The following is a 20,564-nucleotide window of genomic DNA, read 5'->3' as shown; positions in this document are numbered from 1 at the left end:
CCTTGCCATTAAGAAGGTATGCACTAACTCCGCAAAAGCATAAAAAAGTTTATTGGAGCATCACGGCTGGTGGGGCTGTTATTGCTGAGTCGTGGGGGAGGGGGCCGATCCCGCCGGCCCTTAGGGGCCCCTAAAGTGCACTCAGTGCGGCGGGGGTGGGGGTGTTGCATAGAGAGTCTGTCCCGCCGCTCCTCCGCCATCCCTGCTTCTTGTCCCAGCTAAGCGAGACCGGCTTCCGGGCCGCCCCGCGCACCGGGCTCGCCGCTACTCGGGCTTACGAAAACGGCCGGCGCACGCGCCTGCAGCGCCAGCCCGGGCTCTCTGCCCTTGCCCACGGGGGCGCCCAGACCGGCGCTGCCTAGGCGCGTCTGAGCCACTGGAATCTCGTCCATGGACTCGGCTGACGCCGAGTGGTAGGCGCCTGCAGGGCTGGCGTCAGCGGAATCCGAGGACGAGCTGGAGCGGCGGCCGGGGGTCCGCGGCCCTATGGGGTCGGAAGGGAACGTGAGACTAGGAGCTGCTACTCACTTAGGGCCCTACCTTTCCCTCCCTCGTAGCTCCCCGAGCAGGATCCGGTCAGGAAGGGGCGCTCACCCGGCAGCCTGGGCAACGGGAGCTCCCGGTCCAAGGTTCTGGAGGTCCGTACCTTATACATGCGCCGCTTCCTTTTTTTCTGCAGAGACAGGGGGAAGCCTGAGTACCCCTTCCCCAGACCTCACATCGCCAAAAGACGCGCAGGAGTGGAGAGGGGTAGAGGCTTCTTTCCCATCCCCTTCCTCCTGGGCAGGGGGCCCAGCACAGTCCCCCCCTACCTGGGGTCGGATCCGGGGGGGCAGAGCGAGAGTCTCTGGGGAGGAGGGCGGTGGAGGCTCCACGTGGCCGCGGGTGGCAAGGAACCGGGAGGGGCTGAAGGGGAAGTGGGAGGATAAATGCTGGATGCTGTTGTTCCTTCAAATCCCACCCTGTTGGAGGTCCTAAAATAAGCCTCCCTTCCTAGCTGGAAAGGGGCATTGATCTGTCCAAGGCCATGATAGCCTGGACCAAGACCTGTGCCTTGGCTTTGGCCTAACCCCTTTCTCCCACCTCAGATGGCCCTGCCATGCCAATGGGAGATATGAGGTGGCACTTGCCCAGGTTGCACTCACTTGGCATTCACTGAGGCAGGCCTGGCCTGGCCAGGGGACTCTGGGCGCACATGGCTGAAGGTCCGCATGTAGAACTCCATCTCCTGGGGAAGATGGAGGTGAGGGAGGCTGGGAGGCCAGGTGTGGGTCCAGGGCCTTCTGGGTCCTGGGCCCACTCTGTCTTGGATGCAACACCCCCTTACTGGTCTCTGTGGGAGGCCTGGGCACAGACGTCTAGGGCTGTCCTCCAGGCTTCCCAGGTATGCTGGGAAAACCCCAATGCAGAATGAGGCTTAAAACACCTGTTTTTGTACCTTACCCCACCCCCACCATTTTCCTCACTTCATTTAGTCAAACTCCACCTCCTCCAGGAAGCCTCCAGCCTCGTGTGTACAACGTACCCAGTCTAGAGCTGTTCTGGCCAAGTTGGGTTGAGGAGAAGAGGGACTCAAGAGAGGCCCTCTCCTGCTCCTGGCTCCTCCCAGGGCTCCAGTCTCTGAACCGATTTTTTTCCCTAGTTGGGAGACTGGGCAGTTCACACACCCGGGGGGTGCACCCGAGGCTGCGAGGCTACCTGCAGGAATCCATGGTTCCCTCGGAGCTGAGTCCTCAGAGTACCAGACACAATCTAACTGCTGGCGGGGAGTGGGGGGATGAGCGGTCTCCCCAACTTCTACCGGTAAAGGGAAGGCAATAGGTGGTGGAAAAAACAGCGCCACAGCCCCACCTGGGACCAGGCTTATGGGTGCTCTCTGTCTTGTTTAGTCGCTAATCCTCACAGTGACCATGGGAGTAGCAGATCCAACCCCTGAAAGTGAAGGGGTCTGAAGCCGGGAGGTAGCAGGAGTGGCCTAGGCTTGCACCGCAGCACGTAGCAAGCGCCGGGCTGCGCCCAAGAGGACTGCAGGTGAGGAAACAAAAGCCAGGAAAAACAGTCCGAGAAGGGAGCCTGGCGGAGGATGTGGGGTGGCTGGGGGTAGGGCACCGGACAGCTGTCGCGACTCGGCAGTCGTTTCCATGGAGACCCGGGCATCCTGACTAATGCAGAGACGACACTGTAACAGCAACACCGTCTCTAAAACAAGCCTATGTTTGGGGGCAACGGCTCCAGAGTGGGGCCCCTCCCACATTCCTGCTCAGGGTGGGGGTGGGGAGGCTGCCTGCAGGACGGCCCTAGCAGATCTGGGGGCCAGAGCCCAGCCAGTCACCGGCTGGCTACACAGAGGCAGAGAATGAACCCTGGGCAAGCCCTGTGCCCAACACCTGCCCAGGCTGGCTCTTTGGGGAGGAGTGTGGGGGTGCCAGCCTGAGCAGAGGAGCCCTGGGAAAGAGGAAGGAGTCAAAGGCCAGTCACAAGGGCTGGGACCCCAAGGGAATCCTTCCCCCACACATTTCCTCTTCACCAGTGTGCACCTAGCACCCCTCCAGGGCCCAGGATAGAGGGGGCAAAGCCTACCCTGGTGCCCCTGGGTTCTAGAAGTGTAGGGCAGAGGGCAGGGCAGCAGTAGAGGATGGTCTCAGAAGCCTGAGGGGCCAGAATGGGACAGGAGCCAGGCCCTAGCCAGCTGGGGAAGTTTGAGGGTGCCACCCGGGTGTCCCCATTCAAATTCCCCTCCCCTCATCACAGCTGCCCCTACAATCCTCCCTCAGAGACATTCAAAACGTGCACATTCCTGAATGGTACATGGCACCTCTCAGCCTCAGCTCTCCTCTGTACGATGGGACAAACACACCCCTTCTCCCTCTGCCGACGTCTCCCTCGGGTCATCTTCAGATGATATTAAATGCCCTTGCTGCTGGCACATCTGGCCCCAAAGCCTAAGCAGGCAGTGACTACAGAGCAGGGGTCCTGAGCATTCGAGTCTGGGGATCCCAGGGCCAGCCCTGCCTCAGTGGGCACTGGCTGTGAAGCTTGAGAAAGTCTCCTGCCTACCTCTCTGAGCCTCAGTCTCCTCTGTGGAGTGGGGATAGGGATGGTGCCCACTCCCGGGATGGCTGCCACTGTGCTTACATGGGTTCTGTGCCCAGCACCAGGGCAGGTACACAGCGGTGTGGCAGTTGCGGGGGGGAGGGGGTCTCCACCAACAGCCATCACTCCCCCAGGCCTACCCAGGCCTGGCAGCCTGGCCCACCCCTGGCGATGAGAACAGGAGAGGTGGGGTCCCAAGCACTCCCCCAATCCACCCACCAGCCTGTGTTTGTGTCCAGTTGCCATGAGGACTTCGGATCCAGAGCTCAGCCTTCCCAACAAGGCCTGCCTGGGCCCCCTGCCTTCCCAGTCCCTGGGGGCTCCAAGGACTGGACCACCCCACCCCCAGCTGCTGACCTCAGGAAGCCAAGGGGCATGGGAATGGGGATAGGCTGATCAACAGCTGGGCTGGCCAGGCCCCGAGCCTGGGCTGGAGGATTCCTGCTTCAGAGTGCAGAGACCTTAACTCTTCCTAGACCCAGCTTGCTTAATCTTTCTTGGCCTCAATATGTTCATCTGCAACATGGGTACGGTAGCATTACCTGCCTCATGAGCTGTTTCAAGATTTAAATGGGGTAATGGGTATAAGGGCTCAGGGTCACAGGTGGAGAGAACTGATGGCTCTATCCTGGTGACCCAGTCCTTGATCCATCCCTCTCTCCTCCTGCGGCCCCAACCTGCCTGCTTCCAGGCTCCCACGTTCTGTGCCCTCCAGCACATGCTTCAAGCCTTTCCCCTGGGGTCGGGGAAACACAGGGCTTCCTCTGGCTGTGCCACACTTGAGCAAGTAGGCACGTGCTTAGTACAGGCTTGCCCTCGCCTCTGCTGCCTCCAGCACCCCCGACCCAGCTGCTCTTCCAGGCCTGCTTCTCTTTGCCCTGTCTAGTCACTGGCTACTCGTTGCACAGCTCACCACCCCTCCCACACCCCTTCTCCCACTCCCTCAGCCCTCTGGGCCACTTCTATACCTGAATGGGCCGCATCCTGGGGGGACATGACTCAAGCTCCCTGTGGGCCCCCTTTGCCTCCTGGGGCGGACGATGCTGCACGATGTATTCATAGGTGGTGAGCTTGTGCCACACTGAGGGGGTGAAGAGAGGGCTCAGTGCAATGGAAAAGGAACCCTGGAGTTCAGAAGGTGAGGGAGGGTACCCAACCACAGGCTAAAACCATTGTCCCCATATACACTAAGCCATGGAGTGAGACCAGGTCACCATTAGCGAGCCAGCGCTAGGAAGGGGCATAGTTTCAGGGCTCTACGGCCCAAACTGGGTAACTTCCTCCAGCTTAGGGACTCCCATCCCCTGAAAGGCAGGTGTGGATGTATATGTGGGGGTAGGGGCAGGGGGCACTTACTGAGATAAATGTGGAAGCAGAGCAGGTGGCCAAGCAGGGCTGTGGAGAGCAGGCCCAGAAGGATGAGAAGGGCAGCCAGAGCCAGGATGGCAGGAGCCTGGGTCTCCACAGGGGCAGCAGGCAGGAACACGAACCACACATCTGTGTGATTCTTCAAGACTGCAAGGCACAGGCAGACTGTGCTCAGCCAGGGATGTAACCAGTGACCCGAACAGGCCCAGGGTTGGGGGATGGGAGTGGGCCTGGAGCCCACACTGACCTTCAAAGTGGCGGTTGGTACGCAGCCGCATGGGGTTGACAAAGAACTCCACAAAGACATAAGTGGCCACCAGCACGAGGAGCAGGACGCCCAGTAAGGCAGATGCCACACTGTGTAGAAAGAGCCTGGGCCCAGCCGTGGGCAGCTGTCAGCACCCAGGTGCTCCAGCTGGGCAAGGGCCCAGAGCTCAGAAGGGCCGGTGGTTAGGATGGGGAGCTGGGCCTCTGACCCCACAGCCCTGACTCCTCACGAAGCCAAAGCCGTAGGGCAAAGGTGAATATAGGCGGCCACCCCCAACAGGCTCCCCACCTTTCCCTGGGCCAGCAGACCCAAACCTACCCTCATTGCTCTCAGGCGGAAGCCATCGGGAGCATCACCCTCAGACCAGCACACACACTAACGCACACCAGCGCACAGGTCCCCCAAGTGCCCCTATCATCTCCCCGCCCCATACGCAGGGCCAAGGCCCCTGGCTCGCACAGACACAGGCATTGCCAGGCACCCCTGTGGCCCGGGCCTGGCTCTCACCGGTAGTTCCTCTCGCCCACGCAGTTGTTGAGCCACTTGCAGTGGTGGTCGAAGCCGCACACGCATTTGTTGCAGGCGCTGCAGTGCTTGGAACGAGCACTCCTAAGGTGGGGAGGGGGCACGGAACGGTTGCGAGCTGCTCCCGCCTTTTGCTGCCCGGCCTGGCTGGGGGGTTGCCGGTTCCGCGCCTGGAGCGGGTCACCCACCCGCGCCTAAGCGGAGAGCGGAGCGCGTCAAAGGGAGGCACGCGCGCCCTCTGGCGGGGGGCACTGTGGGGCGGGGAACCCGGAGGAGGCAGCGCTTCTGAAGAGGCGGGGTGGGGGTGGGGGCGGGGACGGGAGGTGTACCCAGCGGCGGGAGGAGGTGTAGGCGGCGTTATACTGTCCCGCTCTGGGACAGTGCACCCGGGTGATGGTGGCGTGAGACGAAAACGGAGTTTCCTTTCCAAGCAAGGACCCCCTTTGCCCAACCAGGAGGCAATGCAGGTATGGGGCCAGGGAGCGGAAGAGAGCAAGGCTGCTGGACCCAGGGCCTGCGTTGCTCTTCCTGACATCGCCATTTTTTGAGTCCCTGTTTCTCTGCCAGACTATGGGAATTTTCCTGGCATTCTTCCAGAAATCCCCAGTCTATCTGGGCTAATCCAAAGGGAGCCAAAGGAAGAGGGGTAAGCAGACATCTGGGTGAGCAGTAAGCAGTTCACCGCAGTGGGTCAGGTGAGGTGAGGCTAAATTAGGAATGCAAGAGAGTCTCCCTGCCCCAGGGAGGAACCAGGAAAGGCCAAAGGAGAGTGGAAGAATAAATTTCGACCCCCTCCCCTAGAACAGAATGGAGCCCTGGAATACGCAGCAACTGCTAGAGCATCCACTGAGGAACAACGCGCTGACTGGTGTCTAGTGAAAGAAAGGATGGTCTGATGCCGAAGTCCTCAGCATCTTAATGCCATTGCCTCTTTCTCTGTCCTATGGACAGAACCCCTTCAACAGGCTGCTTGGGGCTTAATATTAAAAGTGTGGAGCTAGCCTTGAACCATACCCCCATCCCTGATCCCCTACCTAAGGCTGGGAGACTGGGATGCTCCAGAGAGGGGCTTAGGGAGGCAGTCTGGACCAGCCAAGGGGGTATGGGTTCTGTACATTCTGACCCCTTAATGTGACCTGGAGTAAGTCACTTGGCCTCTCTGGGCCTCAGATTCCTCATGCATAAACAAGGATAATAGTACTGGCTTCGGGGCCAGGCAGGCTGGGTTGTGAATCTGGCTGCCCAGTAGCCATATGACCAACCTCAGGCCACTCAGCCTTTCTGAGCATTGGACTCTTCCTCCTCTGTGAAGTGAGAAAGATGTTGCCCACTCTGCAGGGTGGTTGTTCATAAGCACTTAGCACATGGTAAGTAGTCAAGTGTTGCTCCCCTCTCTGCCCATACCTGGGAATGCTGGTGAGAGAAGGGGGGTGGTTACTGGTAGAGTTAGTCATCAGAAGTGTTTGTGGCAGTGCCAATTGTTTCCTACTTTGTTGGAAATGCTATTCCTCATCTTCTGTTTCCAATCACCTTCTCCCTCACCCAGTTCTCTGTCACTCCACTAAGATTCTTGACTGTGTGAAATAAGAGGGTTCTGAGGCTTCAGAATGACTGTAAAGCCTGGGCATGCCCCTGTCTGCCTTCAGCTCCCACTGGCAGTTCCCCGGGCACGCTCATCGGCCACACACACCCAGTCCACACGCACTCACACATCAACGTCGCACAAGTTGCAGTGCAGGTCTTCAATGACGTGTGCATGTTGGCTGCGGTTGAAGATGGGCAGAGGCCCAGCATAGCTCTTGTCCCGCACATTGGCATCTGCTGGGTCGATGGAAACAGCAGTCAGGTGCACCACGAGGTGGCCAGCAAAGATGGCGCCCATGCACTGGCCCAGCAGGTTAAAGACTCACTCCACACTGCCGGCTGAGAGCCCCACTTCTCCTTCCTGTAGCCAGAGAACTGCTCTCTACCTACATGTGACTCCCCAGTGCAGAGACTCTCTGCCTGTGCCACCTCCTACCTGTGCCACCTCCTACCTGTGCCCCATATGGAAGAGCAGAGGGGCCGTCTGGTAATGGAGCTCACAAGCCAGCACTGCCTGCTGCTGCTGAGGAGACCAACTACAGGGCCCTGGCCTCACTAATCCAGGCCTGGTGTAGGCCCTGGCTGAGCTTACCTCAGAATCTGACCTGGTTTCCGATTCTGAATGGTGAAATGAGACTGAAAGAGATCATCCTCTAAAGGTTGAAGGACGCAAAATATACGTTCTAAGCTTGTTTATCTTGCTTTCACAGGAAGTCAGCTCTGAGAAGGAAGAAGACATCCTCTCCCAGCAGCCATGCCAGTTGGAGAATCATTTGCAGACAGGGCCTCATATATCTACTGCCTCCGCAATCTAGAGTCCAGGTACTTGGAGGCCTGGGGCTGAATGTCTGGGATGGCCTAACATGTTCAGGGGCTGGCCAGGGGGCAGCATGGCTAATTCCTGAAACACAGATCTTCCAGGATCTATCTGCTCAGCAATTGGACCAAATGCTGGACACAGTATGCTGACAACTTACTGCAAAGTGAATGTGTAAAAACTTCACTAATAGATTCCACCCAGGCAGCCATCCACCCTCCATCTAGCTATCTGTCGATCCATCCATCCATCCTCTTGCTAGCCAAGTAGACATCATCTCTCCATCACTTATCCTCCATCCATCACCTGTCCAACCTCCTTTTTTCTTCCTCTTCCCAGCAGCCAAATTTTCCTACATGTCTGCAGGAGCCAGGCTCCACCCTAATGTGCTATACCAGAGCTGAAAGAGACAATCCTGTGGCCCAACACAACCTCTCTATCCCTACGGCCCTGGCTGTGGGTCAGGCTGTCACCTCTTGCCTGGGTTATTCCATAGTCTCTTGACGCTGCTTCTCATGTCTGCATCCCCTTGAGTACCCTTTACTTGGGTAGTGAGCTCTGAAAAGCTTAAACCTAAAGGCTTGACTGCTTAAACTCCTGCAGTGGCTCTCAAGCTAAAGTTTACTCTTCAGCTCAGTGTTCACAGCCCCTTTTCCTCTGGATCCTCTCAAACCTCTCTGGTATCATCAACCACTACTCCTTACCATTCCAGGCTCTCTTCAGACACACTGAATGTGGGCAAACGTTTAGTTTCCTGCCTGTTCCAACACTTCTTCCCTCCCCACCACCCCCCTGGTTCATTCATTCAGCTATTTACTGAGGTCTTTCTCTATGCCAGGCACTGAGGGATATGGCAGGAACAAGACAGACTTGGTCCCTAGCCCCAAGGGGCCTACAGTCTGGCAGGAAACACAGAGGTTAATCAAAGAGTAGGCTGACTGCAATAACGAAAGTTCAGGGGACTATTTGAGTTTGTAACTGGGTGACCTCATCTAGTCTGAAGGGATCTGGAAAGTTTCTCTGAGGAAGTATCATCTCAGCTGAGACTTAGAGAGAAACAGATAACAGGAACGTGGCAGGTAATATAAAGAGGAAAGGGGGCCTGGCTGGGTACTGGGAACAAGCAGAGTCCCAACTAGATGTGTGGTTCCAGCTCAGCTTATTGGTGCCATGCAAGAAAGAGAGCCCATGTCACCAAATTTTGGCTTTTCAGAAGGAACCAGAAATCTGGATTTGTGTCTGGATATATGAGGCGTCTCATGTTTAAAATGTTGACAAGGAAATAATTTTTTAAATGTACCTGCCAAAGAAGCACTTAAGATATGTCCATTTTGTGTGTTCGTTATCCCTCAATTAAAAAAAAAATCTGTAGGCCAAACTGGCCCATGGCCTGCTAGGTCTTGACTTCTAACTTAGCTGGGTATTGGGGTGGAGAGAGAGGCTAGGAGCTTCCAGGCAGAGACCAGTGTTGTTGCAACAGAGAACAGCAGAGGAAATAAAATAAGAAGATGCTGGGGAGATAAGCAGAGTCCAGAATGTGGAGAGCCATGATGATCTTGAACCTTAAGGCAGGAAGAAGCTATTAGAGGGTGTTAAGCTGGGGAGTAACTTTATCATATTTGTTTTTTGAAAGGGCACTCTGGCTGCAGGGATAGAGATGGACTGGCCGCGGTGAGAGCATGTGTGGGGAGACCTGTTTGGAAACTAAATGGTCATCTAGGTAAAAGAGGCAGATGGCAGTGGGGAGAAAAGAGGGCAAATACAATAGCTTTTTAGGAGGCAAAATCAACAGGACTTGAAGACTGACTGGATATAGGTGATGAAGGAAAGGGGCGGAGCCAAGAGTACCTAGAGAGGCCAGGAAGAGGGAAGGAGGGGAGCTGAGAGCAACAGGTATGTATCTGGGTGGTGATGATGGTCTACATGGCCCTCCTCCTGCACCCACAGTCTGCTGTATGAATCCCTACCCCCATACTTACCATGTGATGATCTCCAATCTACAAGGCTTTCCTCCAATTGGAAGCGGAACACCTAGAGCTGGGGCCCTGTTTTACCCATCTTTGCAACCCTAGGGCCCAGGCAAGTTCTAGGTGCAAGGTCAGTGCTTGGTACACACCATTACCCTACCTCATTCTGCAGGGGCCCCTGAGGGAGCCTGCAGAAGGAAGGTGGCTTTGATGGGAGGACAGAGAACCATTCAGGCCTGGAAATGGGAGTGCCAAACCAGGTGGTTCTATGAGCCTCCAGCATTGCCCAAAGCAATAAATATGGGGAGGACAAAACCCTCAAACCATCCCACTGCCTCAGAGTCAGACTGCCTGAGCAGTCCTTCTGGCCTCACTGGGTAGCAACTGTGTGACCTCAGGAAGTCATTTAATCTCTCTGAGGGCTTCCCTGGTGGCGCAGTGGTTAAGAATCCGCCTGCCAAGGCAGGGGACACGGGTTCGAGCCCTGGGCCGGGAAGATCCCACATGCCGCGGAGCAACTAAGCCCGTGCACCACAACTACTGAGCCTGCGCTCTAGAACCTGCGAGCCACAACTACTGAGCCCACGTGCCACAACTACTGAGCCCACACGCCACAACTACTGAAACCTGAGCGCCTAGAGCCCATGCTCCGCAACAAGAGAAGCCACCGCATGAGAAGCCTGCACACCGCAATGAAGAGTAGCCCCCGCTCGCTGCAACCAGAGGAAAGCCCACGTGCAGCAACAAAGACCCAACACAGCCAAAAAAAAAAAAAAAAAAACTTTATAATCTCTCTGAGCCCCAATTTCTTTTATGAAAGTGGGGAGAACACATTCCTTACAGATTATGAGAGTTGAACAAGATCATCCATGTATAGGGGTTGGCACAGTGCCTGGCACATATAAGTGCTCAATAAATGCTAGTTACTCTTGGTTACGGTTATTTGCTCTGATTCTGCTCACTCCCAAACATGTGGTTATTAATCTGGCTTCCCAGGTACCCTTATTGCAGAAAGCCAGGTAGTCCTGAGTGAGTGGTGTACCCATTCCGGATCATGGGAGGAATGTTCCATGAAGCATTCTACGTAATAGCACTGACTGAGCCCTGTTGGTCACCTCAGAGAAAGTCTAGTTTTCATGTACAAATTTGATGACTAGGCCCTCGGCCCCAGTGAACCAGGAAGTGCCTCAGTGACACTGTTGGCGTCGGAGACCAACAAGCTTCTCTAGAGTCTTTCTGCACCCACCTGCCCTGGCTACCCACCAGCCAAGGGCTCTATGGTTTCCCAAGAGAGCATGCTCACATTCATGGCTCATATATTCTGGTGCTCACACACACAGACATCTTTGTGTGCTCCTTGTCCCCTGCCTGGGAAGCAGGCAGGACTCCTCCTGTCAGATAGAGGAGGAGGCTAAGATGCGGAGAGCTGGCAGAAGCTGCTCAGCCTTGTGCAGCTCTGAAAGGGCTGAGTTGAAGGGTGCTGACTCTACGCCTGAGACTTTCAAATTCATCCCTGCTAACTCCTTTAGCTCACCCTAGGCCACCTTCTCCCAGAAGCCCAAAGAATCATCTCCATGAAGCACACACACCAAGGCACACTCTCATGGGCACCCTCTGGACTGGGGCACATGGCCACATGCTGCCCCTCAATCGCCCAGACTTGCAGCCACATCCTCTGCTCCTGGGGGTTGTGGCCACGGCTGGGGCAGTCACATCACTAAGTTCAGGCAAGCTCATGTTTGTCACAATTCCCAGGAGCTTCCAGGGCATATTTATCCCTCCTCCTGTCAATTCAACCTTAGGCTAAAAGAGTCTGATTTATAAAATCGATGAGCTCCTAAACAGTCCTGGGTACAGCATAATAATCTCTGTAAATAAAACCACATTTTAAATGTACCAGGAAACTTACCATGTAAAGGAATTCTACCATTATTCTTTCCAAAAAGTGAAAAATTATTTCATAAATGGAATACGGTACTCTCTTTTATCCCTTGTTGAGCTCTGGACACAATTAGCTTAAAGAGAGCTTTACGGTTCTCTTCTGTAATTGCTCTTGTGGTACCTCAGTTGATGAGGTTCCCATCTGTGTGGGGCTTTCAACGCTCCAAGGTTCGTTAGGCCTGTTCCCTCACCCAATCAGGCGGAGGGGTCAGATGGGGGTTGGAGGCCAGGCAGGTAGGCAACTGGTCCCCCCAGGCAGAGACAGGGCCCATCTACACTCTCTGAGGCTCTGGAACCCAGCTTCAGGCCTCGCCCATGTCCCTCCATCCATTGTCCCCACTCTTCTATGTACCAGTCCCACACTTTCCCAAGGATACAGCATAGCCAGCAGGCACCCAGTGGTGAGGCAGGAGGGGAACAAGGACCCCAAAGCCAATCACAGCAAAGAAGAGGTACAGCAGCCAGGCCACAATCTGGAGCGGGTGAGGGGGCCAGCTCCACCCATTCCGGCGGGACCGCTGGCCCTGCAGCTCCGGGGAGGGTCCGCTGGCCTGTGCGGGTGCTGTCCACACATTCTTCTCAGGGGCTGTCTTGTTAGAGGGCTTGTTGCAGATGTTCATCTCCAGAGGGAGAAAGGGTAGAAAGATCATTAGCCTGAGGAGGCCCAGGCTGGAGCCCAGAGCCCCGTGCCTGCAGTCAGGTTTCAGCAGGAGGGGCAGGCTAGTATGTGAAGCCATCTCCAGCCACTCTGCAGGGGAATCCGGGGCCCTAGCATGAGGAGCCTGGCAGTGAGGGAGGATGGCAGTAGAGTGCTAGTCTCAAAGCCCCAGAGCAAGTTCTGGCCCCAGTCCTAGCCAGGACAAGGTAGGAAGGTCCAGGGTTTATTCAGCTCATAGTGTGACTGCCTGTTATTCTGCTCCGTCTCCACAGCCATCAGAGTTAAACCCAGTAAGACATGTTCTCATCTGGTAACAATATCAGGCTGAGGCCAGAGCGATGAGAACACAGGCTGATTCTGTCAGGATTAGTCACCTCTGTCCTGAGGCCCAAATGCAAGTGTCACAGAGGGCCCCGTTACACTTTGCTAAGAGAAACAGGGAGTGGAGGTGTTCAAAGAGGGACCTGGCCTCTGCCCCTCAGCAAGCATGTAATCCCTTTAAGGACTAGGGGACCCTGAACCATCTACCCTGTGCCTCAGATAAGCTACCTGGGGCTTCTTGGCTGGAGAGAAGCCAGCACACAAGAGAGGGGAGGAATCCTCATTGGTTCCCTCCAGCAGTGGAAATGACCATGTTTCTCTAAGTAAATGTGGGCCTGGTACAGTGAGAACAAAAAGGTGAGCTGATGCCTTTGACTCACTTGAGGGAGTTCAGGGAAAGACAGGCCTTGGCCAGAGCCAAGCCACCAGATGGCAGCACTCTACCCCCATCCCACCATCGCTCAGCCCAAGAGCTGACTCGGTGGTCAAAGATACATGCAGGGCAGACGGGTAGGCCTGTCATTACAGGAGAAAGAGCCCAACCCCAGTATCTTCTGGGCCTGAGGTGGGACCAGAGCCTGGGCAGGCAGTGCCCCACTTGGGTAGACAGGCCAATTCGGAGCTCTTGGTGGGAAGGTCAAGAGCTGCAGAAAAAACCCTGGCAGCTGGACTCTCCTTTCAAGAGTCCATGCCTGTCGGCCAGGGAGTCTGACTAAGCCAAAGGGTATGGCACACCCTGCTCAGCACATCTGCCTTGAACACTTTCCTCACTTCTAAACCCAACAAAATGTGACCTGACCTTCAGAGCCCACTGCAAGCATCACCTCATCCAGGAAGCTTTCCCTGATGCCCCAAGTTAGTCAGGGGGCCCTCACGCTCAGTCTTTATTGGGCAAGTCACTTTGCTGTTTGGAACAATTTGCCATCTCCATGTCTGCCCCCCCTGTTATGCCAGCTTCCCCTAAGGGCAGCAAAGGGACTGTGATTCATTCACCTCTGTTCCCCACATCCCCTCCCCCAAGCACCCAGAACATACCTTGTACATAGTAGGTGCTCAGTAAATGTTTTCTGACTTGAAAACATCTGAAATAAAAGGAAATGTGGGCACGGTAAATGATGAGGAATCCTGACTCACCCAAAGCCATCTGGCCCGTTCTGCCCTGCCTTCAATCTGCACAGTCACCAGGCACCCGTACCCCCTCCACCCCACCCCATGCCAGCCCCATGGCTGCTACCTTAGCTACCAGACACTCACACTCAGCCACTCTGCCCTTCATCCCACCTGAGGCCCAGAGCCTCCTGTAAACCAAACTTGGAGAGTCTGAGTAGCCTCATCACAAAGCTAAATGGAGTGACCCTAGTTTTCTCCCAGGGACTCCACTGGAATTCTTTGGTCATTTGCTTTGTCTTCAGTAAAAAGCAATGAAAGGTGAAAAAAGAGCCCCAGCTTTGGAGGAAACAGATCTAGGTTCAAGTCCTGGTTCTTCACTTACTAGCTGAGTGGCTTGAGTTTCTTCATCTGAAAAACAGGGGTAGGGATGCCTGCCTAGGGCTGTATATAGATCAGCAACGCTGTAGGTAAAGCGTTGACACATAAATGTTCCCTAAATGGTAGACGTTATGATTACCCTTAAAATAGCCCTCTGGGGTGTCCTCATCTCTCCAGACTGAGGAGGCTACTGCATCTGATATTCTGTGAGGTTTTATGAGGTTATGCCCAAAGTGATGGGGTTGGTTGAAGTTGCTTTCTTAAGTCAGCAGTCCCAAGGAACACATTGTCATAAGAGCTGGGCCACTGGATTGTCATTCTAAACTTCTCAGCTTTGATCAAAGATGACAAAGGTGATCAAAAAGCTGGCATCACTTTATTTGGAATATCCCCAGAGGTGGCAAATCTTTGTCCTTGATTTTTGGAAACAAAGGTCATCAGGTCAAGCCCAGTGTATACAGTTGAGCTGGGCAGTTCTGCTCAGGAGAACAAATCCCTGTGGCTTCCACATAGGTTCTCCAGTGATATCATCACCAGGGCAACTTCTTTGAAGGGAACCCATTAATTGGGATTCCTAAGTCCTGACTTTCTCTTTGCCATCCTCACACCTGAATAATCCAACACCTTGAGGTAGTTTATAAAGAAAGAAGCAGAGGTGCATGGCTAGCTGACAGGTCCCCGCTGCCGGAGTGGGCTGGCAGTGGCCACAGGCATCCCCAGTGCTGCTGCACCCCTGACACCTGAGGCAGGAGGAGTCACCACCTGAGGCCAGGGGCCTACCACAAACAGCCTTAGGAGTTGCTCTGATACCAAACCCAAGTACCCTTGGCCCAGAGAGGTACCACTTGTATGAGACCATGGATGAGAGGATGGTGCTGTTGGGTGTAAGTCCCTTGCAGCGGTGGCAGCCTGGTACCATGCCACCTGCAACAATAGCCTGAGACAACCAACTCTTAACTGATGATATTTTCCCTTGTGGAGCTGGTGGCCACAAATTCTTTTGGCCCAAAAAATTTTGATTAAAAGGGCTTGGAGGTAGGAGAGAATCCAAGATGAGGCTTCAAGCATGGATGGGACCAGGCACTGTCACCAGACCCAGGGACTTCTCTGGCTGTCCTACCCCTCTCAGCACTTCCCTAGGAGACCAGATTAAAAGATGCGTGGTTCTGCTACCAGACAACATGGCCAGCTTGTACACTCATGCCTTGGCCCAGTCAGTGCTTAGCTTATTGCGGTCCAGCCCCCTTGTGCATTAAAGATGTAAACACAGATGAGACCATGTTCCTGCCCTCAGGGGCTTGCTTTCTGGGGGCCCAGACAGATTTCAGGGAAGTGGGTGAATGGGTATTCTGGCAGCCCTGCAAGGGCCAGCCATTCAGTATGACAGAACACAGAGTGGGTGGGTTTAGGGTCAGAGAGCAAGATCCACAGAGAGAGAGAGAGAGAGAGAGAGAGAGAGAGAGAGAGAGAGAGATGAGCCCTGGGAAGTTGCAGGGTCAGATCCTAGGTTGAAACCAAATGCCCCTAAAACCAAGTTCCCTTACCAAGATTATGATTAATCTCTCTATCTAAAACTTTATTCCCTTTCAAGTCACCTCTGACCTCAATCCTGTGCTAATTGAACACTAAACAACCAGAGTCACATGACTAAAACTGCTGTTGTCGACGACATCATTAATGTACTAAAATTGCTACTATAGATGTCATCATTAATGTACAAACTCAGGTTGTTTCTCCAGGGCAAGATGAGCTAACAGATCCCTGAGCCATGGACCACCTGGCCAAAGAATCATAAACCAGAGACATTCTGACTCCTGAAACTACAATTAAGAAATGTCGCAAAAATGTCACAGGACGATGATTAATCCCAGCCTCTTTGTTCTCCTCCCTGCCCCCACCAAAAAAAAAAAAAAAAAAAAAAAGAAAATTCTAACTCAAAGACCAAGCTGGAGTGGACCTGAGGCATGTCTCCCACTCCCTTTGCTTGGCATCCTGCAGTAAACACTGTAGTTGCCTTCACCACAGCCTGGTGTCAGCAGATTGGCTTTGCTACGTGTTGGGCAAGCAGATCCGACTTTGGTTCAGTAACAAGGCGATCACAGGAGGCCAGGTGAGTAAGTTTAGGCACTGTTGAAAGAGCCACAGGGAATCACAGAAAGTTTAAACAGGGGAGTTGACATAAAGGTGACGGGTGTTTTAGAAAGCCTTCTAGTCACACTGGGAAGGAGGGCATGAGCAAGAAGCGAAAGGGCATGGGGGGAGGTGACACCACAGCAGGCTGGCCTAGGGAGGGCAGCAGCCCAGCAGCCCTGTGTACTGGGAGGAGTTGGGTGGGAAGTGGGGGTCAAGCCCACAAGCTCCCTGATGCCCTGCTGCATCTTTGGTGGGCTGAGAGGTATGTGGACCTTGACAAAAGATTCTCAAGTACCTTCTGCTGCCACGAACAAACAACAGAGTTAAGCTGGTGGAGACAGAAAGAAGACAAGAGCAAAGAGGCCCCGTCCCAAAGGTAGCCACTGCCCTGGTAAGCCAAGGGCCCACCTGGCTTCTGAGGCAGGCTGGAGGGCCTGTGCAGGTCCCTCCCTGTCCCAACAAGGGGAAGGCCATTGCTAGGATGACAATAATCTATGTTAACATTGACTTGCTAAAAGTCTAAGATAGCATTTTCCAAATATGGTTAGGCTACCTTAATTTATATGCTTAATTTAAGTGAGGAAAATGTTACCATTTCAGGTTCTCATTATGAACTACAGAATAGTTACCTGACTGGTCCACTTCCCTCTTGCCCACCTCTGCTCTCACCCAAAAAAATATTTAGGAATGTTGTTCTGAGATTCATGAATAGCACTGTAAAAGAACCAGACTGAGGTGAAAAGTACCAGCCCTGGAGAGGCTGTAGGCATTCCTGCATTTCTGCAAGATGTCTGAGAATTTCAGGAAAGAATCTACTTAATTACCAGAGGGTTTGATGGTAGAGGCCACAGAACTGGGAAGGTACAGTGATGGGGTCAGAAGAGAGGTGACAGGGCTGATGTGGGGGCTTGGAGGGCCTGGAGATCTGAGTTACCAACAGGGAGAAACAGGTTGGAGCCAGGGAAGACGGCTAGGCCTGGAGACATAGCCTGGTTCTGGTCCCTGCGTTGCCACTCACAGATTGAGGAACCTGGTGGGCAAATTTCACAAAGCCATCTCTTTGGTTCTCTCCTTTATTTATTTTTCAAAAAGGTGAGCTGGAAAGCAATTTGGTAATGTCTACCAAACTTGAGAACACATATACCCTTGAGCCAAGACATTCCATTTCTAGGTATTTATCTTATGCTCATAAAGTGCACAAAGATTCATTGCAGTCTTGTTTGTAATAATAAAGGACAAAATACAATATAAACAAATATATGGCACATCCACACAATGGAATGCTATATAACATCAGAAATAATGAGGGATGAAATGACTTTTGATACACAGTTAAGCAGAAAAGCAAGATGTGGGACAGTTGTAGAGTGTGCTGCGAGTGAGTGAAAACCAAGGTGGATGGATAGACATCTACGTTCCTATATGCACAGATTCTCTCTGGAAAGAAATGCAAGAAAGCAAACATAGGGATAGCCTGTGAGAAGGTGATCCAGTGGCTGGGGATGAGAGAGATTTGCTTCTACTATGTACTCCTTGGTGCTGTTTGGATTTTTTTTTTTTTTTTACCATGTGCATGTACTACTTTTGAAAAAAAAATGTCAAATAAATAACTGAAGGGTGTCATCTCTTACCCTCCTGGTCCCACTGGGCTGCCATGTGGATCAAATGTGCTCGTGTGATCTAGAGCCCAGTACTGCGCCAGGCAAACAAGGAAATCTTGCCTAACAACCATGCAACAAAAGAGCACTCCGTTTTAGTTCAATGCTTTCTCACTCTCGAAAGAAGTTCTGAGTTGTTCAGCTGAAGAGCTCCCTGTGAGCTGTTAGGGCTTTTGTTAAAGCTAGAATCAGACAACCAGGCAGCACAACAGAGGAGCAGCTGGGCAGGACCTTGTTCCAGTTCTCAGCTGAAGGTCAGCTCAGCTCCCCGTGACTCCAGAACCCAAAGGGAAGGTGCATGCCACAGGAAGGTTTCATTCCCAACCATCTTTTCTTTTTGCTAGAGGATTTATGGTTGTTGTGTGTGTGATTTTCTATGGATACTTCAAAACAAGTTTTCTGGTTTTTTTCCCAGGATCTACTTTTAAACCCATTTTCACTGAGATTTAACAGATGCCCAATTTAACCATCTAAAGGAGGGGCTGGAAAGAAAATGCTGCATGGTGCACACTGTTTCACAGCACAAAATGTCAGTTATAAAAGAACTTTCAAAGGGCAAGCACTTTGTTTATTAGAATTACCCACAGGTGCCAAAGAAGTCTCTGGACTTAAGATTCTGGGAAGTTTGACTAAGAGATACACATCACAACAACTCCCAGAAAATGAATTGGAACCTCAAGCCTTTCTCATAGACCTCTCTAGTCATTGGTCTCAGATGTGGCTGGGCTCCTTACATCAACAACACACAGAAGTCTGATGCTAGAGCAGGAAAAGCTTGAAACCTCAGTCATTCCTGAGCTGACGTGGTGTGCAGACATTTCCTGTGCCATTCTCTTCCTGAAGCAACCACGGCAAACTATTTGGGATTCAAGTTAAGCCAAGGAAAGAGGACAAGAAGAAGGGAGCAACATGGAGCTGAAACAAGGCCAGTGAGCAGAGGCAAGCATTGTTGATTTTAACCAGGAAATCAACTCCCATGATGGTAGAAGCAAGCCTTGAGGAACACCCACCAAGAAACCATCGTTAAGAACAAAGTTGTGACAGGGCAGATAAGTAAGAAAAACAAAATGTAAAAAACCTGGCTAATTAAGTACCCATGTTGCTTGTATTGAATCTCATGGTGATTATCTGTTCACAAACCCGTCTCCCTCTGTGAACCACCAGTTCCACAAAAACAGGGACCACCCCTCACCCATCTCTAAATCCAGTTCTCCTTCAAGAAGGGAAGTTAAGCCACTTCTTAACCATTTCTACTGCCATCACCCTAATCCAAGCTCCAGTCATTGCTCCCCTACGGTATTTCAACAATAACAATAACCATCGCTAGCATTTAGAGGGCATTTATTCTGTGCTAGGCACTGCTTTAAGTGTTTTGATGGAATTCACTTATTAAACCCTCACAACTCTCTGAGGTAGGTCCTATCATTTCAAATTGTTCTCATAGGCCTCTCTAGTCATTGGTCTCAGATGTCGCTGGCCCCTCACTTTCTCTCTCATAAACAACATGCAGAACAATATGCCCCTTTCACAGATGAGGACACTGAGTCTCAGAGACACTAAGTAAATTCTAGGAGGCACAGCTAGACTGGCAGAACTAGGATGGCCCTCAACTGACTTCCTAGTATGCCCTGTCACAATCACACTGCTCACTTCACCAGAGTGAGGTGAGCTTTTCAAAACTTGAAATTCATCAAAACTCCTCAATGGTTTCCTCCTCCTGCTAGGATAAAGTTGAAACCGCCACCGCATCCTTCAAGGCTCCCCTCACGCTTGCTGTTCCTCTGTACCTGCTGCCTCCAGATCTTTGCATTTGCTTTTGCCTCTTCCAGAAACACCGTTACCCTGATCACAATGCTGGCTCCTTTTCAACCTTCAGCTCTTGGCTTAAAAGTCACATGATAGAGCGGACCCTCCCTCACCACCTCCCTTCATTTCAGCACCAGAGCATTTAACCCGACCTGAAATCACTTTAGTCGTGTATCTGGCGCCTGCTCCCCGCACCCCCCGCCCCGCCCCTTCTTAACACTGCGGGTTCTGGAGAACCGCGGCGTCCTCTCTGGAGCCCTCCGTGGCCCCGCGCCTGGCAAAAAGCCTGGCACACAGCAGACGCTCAATGCAGATCTGTGAACCGGATGAATGCTAGAAGGAAGCCGGGCGCTCTGCCCGGTACCTGGAGCCCAGGCCGCGGGATCCAGGCGCGGAGCTCGGCCGGGCGGCGGCAGCTCTGGCCCCGTGACTCAGGCCAGGCTTCGAGGTGAGAACTGCAGCGGGGGCTCCTCACCTGCGCGTCTTCGACAGTGCCAGATCGGCCTTGCCAAGGTCACTCAGCGGCTCAGCCCCCGCGCCTGGCCGTCCACCCACCCCAGGGCGGCGGCGCTTCAGACTCTCGCAGCGGAGACGGTCCCCGGGACCCGGAGGCGGTGCGCACCGGAATGGGGCCCCATCCCGGGCCGCGCGGGGGAGGTTAGGCCCGCAAGTCCTCCGGCTCCGGCTCGAGCGGGCTGGCTCTACCGCGGGGCGAGGCTGACACGGGCTGGGCCTCGTCCGGCGCGGACCCGTTCCCCTGGCAACGGCGCGGGCTACGGCGCCCCACAGCGGCCAAACCGCGCTGCGTCACGTCGCGCCGGCACCCTGGCTCCGGGCGGGGCTCACCAGGGACCCCCTGGCGTCCTAGCCCAACCATTCTCCATTCCTTTCCAACATTTCTTCTGAAAAACCCACTTTCCCCACCCCCAATCCACAG

At 53.5% G+C, this 20,564-nt stretch overlaps 1 protein-coding gene across 2 annotated transcripts; it reads right to left on the bottom strand.

The window, feature by feature from the left end:
• Positions 1 to 28: 28 nt before the first annotated feature.
• On the bottom strand, positions 29 to 20,193 carry ZDHHC1 (zDHHC palmitoyltransferase 1). Of its 2 annotated transcripts, XM_082607347.1 has the most exons (12): positions 20,103 to 20,193; positions 13,578 to 13,624; positions 11,941 to 12,183; positions 6,964 to 7,139; positions 5,237 to 5,338; positions 4,709 to 4,833; positions 4,450 to 4,626; positions 4,062 to 4,174; positions 1,146 to 1,228; positions 813 to 906; positions 595 to 673; positions 29 to 484 (listed from the first exon to the last, which is right to left on the bottom strand). In XM_082607347.1, exons 2-12 carry the CDS (start codon positions 13,584 to 13,586, stop codon positions 219 to 221), a joined length of 1,467 nt encoding a protein of 488 aa, XP_082463473.1. In that variant the 5' UTR covers positions 13,587 to 13,624; positions 20,103 to 20,193; the 3' UTR covers positions 29 to 218. The 2 variants fall into 2 exon arrangements, with proteins under 2 accessions (XP_082463473.1, XP_082463472.1); XM_082607346.1 differs by lacking the exons at positions 13,578 to 13,624; positions 20,103 to 20,193 and having other exon boundaries at positions 4,450 to 4,608; positions 11,941 to 12,201.
• Between the last annotated feature and the right edge of the window lie 371 nt (positions 20,194 to 20,564).

This window comes from Mesoplodon mirus, assembly GCF_964341445.2.
Source record: "Mesoplodon mirus genome assembly, chromosome: 19".
Lineage (NCBI taxonomy): Eukaryota > Metazoa > Chordata > Mammalia > Artiodactyla > Ziphiidae > Mesoplodon > Mesoplodon mirus.
Note: the sequence above shows the minus strand (reverse complement) of the source record. Positions and strands in the feature narration are given on the sequence as shown.